This window comes from Trifolium pratense, linkage group LG7 (genome assembly GCF_020283565.1).
Source record: "Trifolium pratense cultivar HEN17-A07 linkage group LG7, ARS_RC_1.1, whole genome shotgun sequence".
Lineage (NCBI taxonomy): Eukaryota > Viridiplantae > Streptophyta > Magnoliopsida > Fabales > Fabaceae > Trifolium > Trifolium pratense.
In genome coordinates this window covers 7,149,823-7,158,200 of record NC_060065.1, presented here as the reverse complement: position 1 = coordinate 7,158,200, position 8,378 = coordinate 7,149,823, and the positions used below count along the sequence as shown (strand labels likewise).

General features: G+C 34.2%; 1 protein-coding gene across 2 annotated transcripts; it reads right to left on the bottom strand.

The window, feature by feature from the left end:
• Positions 1-1,784: 1,784 nt before the first annotated feature.
• LOC123894250 (ruvB-like protein 1) lies at positions 1,785-7,265 on the bottom strand. 2 transcript variants are annotated; one of them, XM_045944195.1, is made up of 13 exons: positions 6,248-7,265; positions 5,717-5,849; positions 5,315-5,503; positions 5,103-5,234; positions 4,845-4,994; positions 4,503-4,658; positions 3,654-3,788; positions 3,039-3,104; positions 2,846-2,952; positions 2,455-2,554; positions 2,267-2,358; positions 2,122-2,191; positions 1,785-2,031 (listed from the first exon to the last, which is right to left on the bottom strand). In XM_045944195.1, the coding sequence occupies exons 2-13, from the start codon at positions 5,804-5,806 to the stop codon at positions 1,942-1,944; spliced, it is 1,377 nt and encodes a 458-aa protein (XP_045800151.1). In that variant the 5' UTR covers positions 5,807-5,849; positions 6,248-7,265; the 3' UTR covers positions 1,785-1,941. The 2 variants fall into 2 exon arrangements, with proteins under 2 accessions (XP_045800151.1, XP_045800150.1); XM_045944194.1 differs by having other exon boundaries at positions 2,122-2,358; positions 6,248-6,400.
• Positions 7,266-8,378: the final 1,113 nt, after the last annotated feature.

The following is an 8,378-nucleotide window of genomic DNA, read 5'->3' as shown; positions in this document are numbered from 1 at the left end:
TGTTTGGTTCGGGGATTTTGGAGGGGAGAGGAGGTGAGGTAATATTTTAAATTTTATGTGTTTGGTTCAATATTTATGAGGGGAGAGAAGAGGAGGGGAGCAAAATCCCTCATATGGCAACTTTTTGCTTCCTCCCAAATTGAGAGGATTTGGAGGGGAGGGGAGGCATGATATGTTATTACAATTTTAATTATATTGACATAATTGTCCTTATATTTATTTTAAAATACCAAAATTATCGTTAATTGTATTTTTTTTATGTTGCTAACCTTTTTTTTATAATGCTAACTTGCTAATTTTCTCAAGTCCTGTTGTTACGTTCTATATATTTCTAGAATTTTTTTTTTCTACCCAACATTTAACCATTTACCCCTACAAACAACTCAATATTCTCATCTTGCCCCTTTTCATTATTTTGGTTCACCCCTACATTTAATCAAAGGAAAATTTTAAAAACTGAATTTCGTGGAGTTTTTCAATCTATTCAGTTTTTTTTATATAATTATTTATAAAGTGAATAAATTTGAAATTATGAAACTTTGACAAGATTATAAGAATAAAAAAGTAATTTAGTCTTATCATCCCTCTCCTTCCCTCGTGAACCAAACACATTTGCAATTAAAATATCTTCCCTCCCTTTCCCTCCCCTCTTTTGAACCATACTCATCAAAAAAAAAAAATTCCTCCCATCCCCTCCCCTTCCCTTCCCTCCCCATCATTAAAATTCCTCCCCTCCTCTCACCTCTATTGAACCAAACATACCCTTAATCTCTATCAGGGCACATGTAATTCTCCTCTTTCATCTGAATTTTTTGTGCTTAGCCCAAAATTCTTTCTATTCCTAGCTAGTCGATGTGCCCACCAAGTTGAATCACGACTACAATACCACTTGTTGGGCCAAAATTCTCCGGAATACAAGAAAGGAAAACACCAAATTTCCACAAAAAATCTTAAGGCATTAGGTTCATACAAATCTAATATTCTTCCCATTTATAATCGATGCGGAACTTAGTTACTTACGCTTAAAATCCAACAACCTTTTAGACCAATTTATTTTTAGTATTAGCAATATAATTTATTTTTTTGGATACAAATACTTATAAATTCTGGTTTGAATATTATCTACTTTATACTTATATATTCTGCTTTGACTATCATCTATATTTATTTAAATATATTTTAAATTATATAAATTTTAATTTGACTTTATATATTATTGGGTATACTATATATTTAAGTAAATTCAATATTAAATTTAATCAACTACTTAATAAATTAAATGAAGAATATTATTTATTTTTTTCAAAGAATATAATTTGAAACTTTACCATGTTAGATTATACACCAAATTATTGTTTATGTGGATTAAATTTGTAAAATTAAATTTAAATTATTAATTATTACCCAAAAAATATTGGTTTTATAACAATTGTGTTATAGACTTATATTTCATATGTTACCATGATAGGAAGTTTGATCAATATCCAGAAGAACACTATACGATGAAAATTTTATCAGACATTCAATTTTATGAGATTTGGATTCTGTGAAGTTAACTGCATGCAGTCGGTAGATTTGGACCGTGTCTGATCAAGATCAGACAGCTCATATTTTACGGTCAGATTTTAATTATAAAATCTGATGTTAAAATCTGAACCGTCCGATCAAGATTGGATGGTTTAGATGTGGTCGACTGCATGCAGTCGATATATTTGTGAATTCACTTAACCCCTATCCAATTTTATGTGCAAAAAAGGACAACTAGCTGCTATAAGACTGGAACATAGGACAATAAGGAAATACAAGCAATAAGGTACTTCTAAGTTCTGACAAAATGGATCAAAGGATTGCATGTACCTCCTAGGAAACTGTTTCCATACAAGCTTAAAACTAAGCAGTTTAGATTCTAGCAACAGACATTTCAACAGTTTGAAAATAGTATTATGTTATGTATTTTTCTTGCTGCTCTTGAAGTAGCTTGGCAGATGATTTGGCATCCAAATAAAGTGAACAGATTTCTTCAAGATCCGCCTACAAATTTCAAAACAGTAGTAACTCAATTAGTTAAAGGGATGAAGTAAACAAATTACTTCAAGTGACAAACATTCAGTCCATAATTACCTTGCAGATGTTGTCTCGGCCATTTATCTTGGCAACAACGCTGGCAGGTGATAAAAGCTGAACTGCATGCCTGATAAGCAACTTGTATAAGTAAAATTGGAAATGAAAAAAAATGGATAACAGGCAATCTAGATAGAATCCAGACCTTAAAGATGTCTGTTGTCCAATCTCCCCTAGGAACGCTAAACTTTCCTCATCCACAACCAGTTCCTCCACCTGAGCTCGGATAGCTAGAATCTACACACATGTAAGAAGCATTTATGTTGGTACATTTAAAATTAGCAAGTTAGACATATTGAAATAATATTTGAAAGAAGGATGGAGGTCATTTACCTGTATTATTTCAGCCGGACCATAGGTTTGTGTTCGAATGATCACCAATCGATCTAATAGGTCAACAGGTATGCCATGAGGACTGGTCATATCAGTCCCTCTGATTAAAAAAAAAAACAGTCAATTTTACACTCAAACATGATAAAAAATTGGAATATCAATCTAACTACTAAGAAAAATTATCTATGCCCCAACAAATCATGAAAACAGAGACATGAACCATTGAGATACAGCAAAATAAGGTGTCTTCTAGGTCATGCATAGAGCACCAAAGAAGAATCAACTTAACACCAAAAATGATGGCCTACCAGTAATCAGATTTCATTTATCTACCGGTTTTCAAACTTTCCACTTCAGCAAAACTTTATAATCAATTTTAGTTTAATCATACCTTACAGTGCATATTCCTCTGTTTGTGGCAAATATTACTATTGGAGACAGTGAGCTCTCTAAAGCACGATTAAGATAGGAAAAACACTCCATATCTAGCATATGCACCTGCAAAGAAGCATTAGAACTTCAGTAAATGGATGCAATAAAAATATACAAGGCATTATTAGTAAGAAAGTTAACGATGAAGTAACCTCATCAATAAATAGAACCCCGGGGACAAGTTCTGCAACACCTTCATCAATATACCGGTTGACAACCTGTCGCCAAAATAAGCATACTTGTAAATATAAACTACCTTCATGTTTTTATATCACTCCATTTTTTGCCTTTGGCTTTTTGGTCACAAGTATGACTTTAATAATCACCAATTTCATTTGAATGCATGAAACATCAAAAAGAATAACTTGTTACAAAGGACAGTCAAAATAAATTGAGAAAAATGCTACAAAAAGCTCATTTCTTAGACTGATAGATTTCTTCCAAGTGAAAATGGCAACATAATACCAAATAGCCTCTTCATTGTGGAATCCACAGAAGATGTTTCATGCAAGAGGCTGATGCATTTGCAAGAGGCTAATACATTTGCAAGAGGCTAATACCAAATAGCCTCTTCATTCTGGATCTACATTAGAATGCCTTAATATGCATTTGCAAGAGGCTGATGCCACTACATGAACTTATGACCTTCTGATTACATGACAACATCTCTGATCGATGTGTCACGGTAACCCTTCTAGTTAAACAACGAAACATGTATTACAAGTTATAATAATACCTTATTAATTTCTAATTCACAAAAAAAATACCTTATTAATTTCTTGTCTCAACTTGTCGGTGATTTCTGTTTTCCTAGGTTTCATCATCTGGCCCATAAGAGACAGAATATCTTGCCCACCCTGAGGTCGTGCATTGGCAGCATCCAGATCGTGTAGGGTTACATCCTTGAAGAACAAAAAAAAATCAGATCACGGTAAGAAACTAGTAACATATTTTTGCAGAGTCTAGACCTCTGACAATTTTTATTTAAACCTTTAAGCCAGAAAGATTCTGTGTCATTACTAGAAGAAGAAAATTACGGTGTCCATGGAAATTTGCTTAAAGGTTTCCTCATCCTTTTTCATGAAATGGGTTCGATTTAGTATTTAAAATAAGCTGAATCTAAACAGAATGAATGAACTAAAAGGCACTTCAATTTAAATTCAGAGCCTTGGCAGAGTAACATCTCGTGGTGTTTTGATGCAATTCCACCAAACTAGTTCCTCTGATATGCATATGGAAAACTTTCTTACAATGGTAAAGTATCAGGTCCTTGAAACGCTTAAATTCTCTATGCATTGTTGAAATGGAAACAATCAAAATGTTTCCCAAACAAACTATATTCTAAGCTCTATTTTCTTTGGTGCTAAGGAGGAGCGAAGTCCCTAACAGACAATAGTAAATTGTTATCATCTACATGATGCCAGTATATCAACTTCAAACGAAACAATAGAAGTGAAGCAATTGAAATTAACAGTTACATTACGTTTAGAAACGAAACCTTACGTCAGCTCAGGTTCACAGTACTGTTTATGGCCAAGGATTCAAATATAATTTACTACATTAGAAATCTCTAATAGACATCCCATAAATATACTACTGGTGTTCAAATCAAATACCTGAACAATCTCTTTTTTCTTGTGAACCTCTCCCTTGGGAAGTGGAACATACTCTTCTGCTTCAAGGTCAAACTCAGTAGCAAAAGCATCACTTCGGCCAACCCTTTTCACAGCCCCACTATTTGCCTCAATGTATATAACATCCCCAACAGCTACCTGCACAGTGTGCATAAATCCCATGTATCAAAAGCAGTAAACCGGCTGACACCAATATGCATAGCTTTAAAATGAAAATAACTTCCCACCCAAAGAAAACAAAAGTTATGAAATATAAACACAGGAGCTATCAAAAAGAGAAAAGAATGGCAGGAAGAGGAAATGAAAGAAAATAAGAAACCACACCTTTTCCTTAATCAAGGCATCATATATCGTTGGGTCCAACTTTAGTTGCTTAGTTCCTTTCACTGTCTTCAATCCAATTATCACATGGCTGATGCTTTTACCATAACCTCCTGTTATACTCTCAGTTTCTTCGGGAGAGAGCTCAGTCACCTTGCATATGAACAAAAATCAAAAAAATTGATACAAAATATATGTAAAAGAAGACAAAGTGATCAACAAACCATCCCAATTTTAACAAGGGAATCACAACGAACTCACCTCGCCTTCATATACTTCTTTGTTTTCCTTAATACGTAGACCAATAGCCCGTCGAAAATTTTCCATAAGAACCTCAGTCTTCTTTACTTCTGTTGAGTATACTTCCGAACCAACCATTGGGCAGAATGGAACCTACAAAGTGGTATAAATAAATCTTATAGCTACACCGTGACAAAAGAATATAAATATAAGAATGATTTCCAGTATGAAACCTTGGTCCCAAGCTCCTGACATATCCCAAGTGCTAATGCAGTCTTTCCGGTTCCAGGTGGCCCGGCGAGAAGGAGTGCCTTGCCGGCCATCTTCTTCTGCCGTATCATATCAACGACAAGGCCACACGCTTCTCTTGCCTCAGCTTGTCCCACAAACCCAGAAGCAAAAGGCAGTGGTTTTCCAGTGACCTGAACAGTAACCAAACCAAAAATAAAATATAGTAGCTAACTTAAAATTGAAGCATCCAAAACATTTGAGCATAACAAAACTTTGATGTTGTTGGGCAATAAGCAAAAGGGTTTGGTTTCACCCACAACAAGCAAGCTGTGCCCATTAAGGTTCAAATTTAGCGATTATTTTCACAGACAAAATAACTTGCTAAGTTGAGGAAGAGAACAAACCTCAAGACCTAGGCCTTTTATGTGTGTGTGGGTAGCAACACGCTGTTTCTTCGTCGTCGACTGAACCTCTTCTATTTTCATCTTCTCCATCTCTCTCTAGATAAGGTTTTCAGTTTTCAATTTGTAATGGAGACTGAAAGGAGACGGACTCAAAGAATTAGGAGTGACAGCCACATGACCCATATTGTATTCATAAAATTCATACCATACCTTAGAAAATCCCCAAAATAAATCACAATACAAATTTAACATAATTTCACAACAATAAAATACATACCATGAGATACATTCAGCAAACATAATTATACTCATCACAAAGAATTCATACATTATACATACAAATGCGAATTTGTGTTACAGAAAATTCATTACAGTAATAATACATAATAATCAAATAAAGTATGAATAACCCTAAATATTGGAAACAGAGAAACCTAAAAAAACAATTGAAACTAGCAACCATTTGCTTAAAACTAGATAGAAAATTAAATTTTATGAAAGAAAAGCAAGGTTGTTGAAAGTGAATCTTACCACTCGTGGTGGCCGGAACCGCCTTGTCTTATGGCGGTAGCGGCTAGGTTTTAGGGTAGAGAGAAAGAAGGAACTGTTCTGAGTTCAGAGAGAGAGATGGAACGAGAAAGAAAGAAGAGAGGGTGTAAGTTTTGTTGTGGGTCTGCGTATGTGATTAAAAGGAAGGTGTTGTGTAATAGAGGGTTGAGATTGATCCAATTCTATAAGACTTTATCACGTCCATTGAATCAAAATGGTCAAAGAAGAATTTTAAAAACTCTCTACAAATTGTGCGGATTCTAGGGTGGGTAAGTGGATTAGGTCTCCCACCGTGGGCAAGCTGTCTGAACCGTTGGATGAAAAATAATACCATGCACCATCAGTACCATATTTTTTTTTCTCTCTCTCTCCCCATCATCTACTGGCTTTGTAACTCTATTTTCTTTCATCTCTCCATTCAATTGTTTTTGTTCACAGATTAATTAAACACAAAATTCACAACTACTTCTATAATTTGCTATTTCTTATGAAAACTTCAATCTTCAGCACAGGTAAAGCTAACATATACAAGACCAATTTTTACCAAATAAAAAATACAAGACCAAAGTCAAATACAAAGCTTCACAAAACAAATACAGGAAATAAATAAAAATGGCACCCCAAAAGAAACTAAAACACCCAACATCATGAAAAGCACCAAGACAAAGATGATTCCAAAGCTAAAACAAAACACAAAACATTAGTCTTTAAAGCAACACACCACCCATAAACAAGATAGGTTCTTTAGTTGATTTTGTGTTGGAATCAATAGGCCTTAAATTGATTTTGTTCTTCGATTGTTTAATTGGATTTTTCTATATTCACTTATGAGTATTTTATATGGATGTATAGATATAGTGATTGGTTTTATATATATATCCTTGGTTTGAAATTTGAATAAAATTAATAAGAGATTAATTTGGGAGGTTTGTGTATTATTATTTATTTATAGAAAATAAAGAGAGTGTGGATGTGAGTAGAAGAAAGGAAGCAAGATACAAGAACAAGAAATGCAGACGGATGAGAGAAATGATGGGAAGAGAAAGAGAGAAAAGCATAAGGTACAGATGGTGCATGGTATTATTCTTCATCCAACGGTTCAGGCAGCTTGCCCACAGTGGGATACCTAATCCACTCACCCACCCTAGAATCCGCCATAATAATAGGCTAAGGCTAGCGTGAGAGACCAAGTGGTATCTGTCACTAGTGAGAAAGTGACTTTAAACCCTTGGATGTGATAAACCGCTGTGATTGTGTACATGGATGGAGAGAGAAAAATTCGTGCTATTATAGCAGGTGAATAATACTATTACTTATTTATATCTTAAAATTTTTTTATGCATATCTTAATTTATTTTTTTGACAAATATCTTAAACTTTTTTAAACTTTGATTTATTTACGAATATAAAAAAAAAGTTAGTATTATTTTTTCTCTTTAGAATATATTGTTCATAAGCTATGACACCGACACCTCTATAAATAGTGCACAGAGCCTCCTAAAACTCGGAGATCTACTTAGGCACATATCAAACATATCTACAAGCGTTAAAGATGTGTCGAAACAACAATATTGATTAATGAGGATTGAAGACATTACATTTTGATTACCATATTTTTAGTTTTTTCGATAGTAGATCATATCTTGTTTTATAACTTTTTCTAAGAAATAACTTGCTCAAATTTGATTTACATGTATACATTTTGATCATCAATTTATGTTTTATAAATATGTAGCAGTGTCTTATCTTTTTTACATTAGCGGTGTGCAGTGTCATGTGTCCATGGTTCATAGTTCATAACTCAAAAACAACACAATAGCTTGAGTTGGTATTTTTTTTTTTTGACAAACTGAGTTGATATTTTTGAATCTGTGTTTCATGTGATTTTGTAGGTTCCGCCACCGACCACCGTCAACTTTAACATGGTCGTCAATGTCAATTTCATCAGGTTTCGTCGACGCCGTCAACATCGAACGATGGAGGCTCACACTAGAACAAGACAACGCTCTCCCCACTTCATTCGATCTCGCCACTGTAGCTACTGCCCTTGCTGCCGACGAAGTTGCGGTGGTTGAATAGAAGAGAATATTTGTTCGAATAATGCTAGCAACAC

Excerpts from the sequence above, each read along its gene's own strand:
- LOC123894250 (XM_045944194.1), bottom strand. The coding sequence starts at position 5,806 with ATGGAGAAGATGAAAATAGAAGAGGTTCAGTCGACGACGAAGAAACAG. Across the intron at positions 5,235-5,314 it reads GTCAGGAGCTTGGGACCAAG|GTTCCATTCTGCCCAATGGT; the intron begins GTTTCATACTGG and ends ACCACTTTGTAG. Across the intron at positions 2,032-2,121 it reads GCCGAGACAACATCTGCAAG|GCGGATCTTGAAGAAATCTG; the intron begins GTAATTATGGAC and ends TGAAATTTGTAG.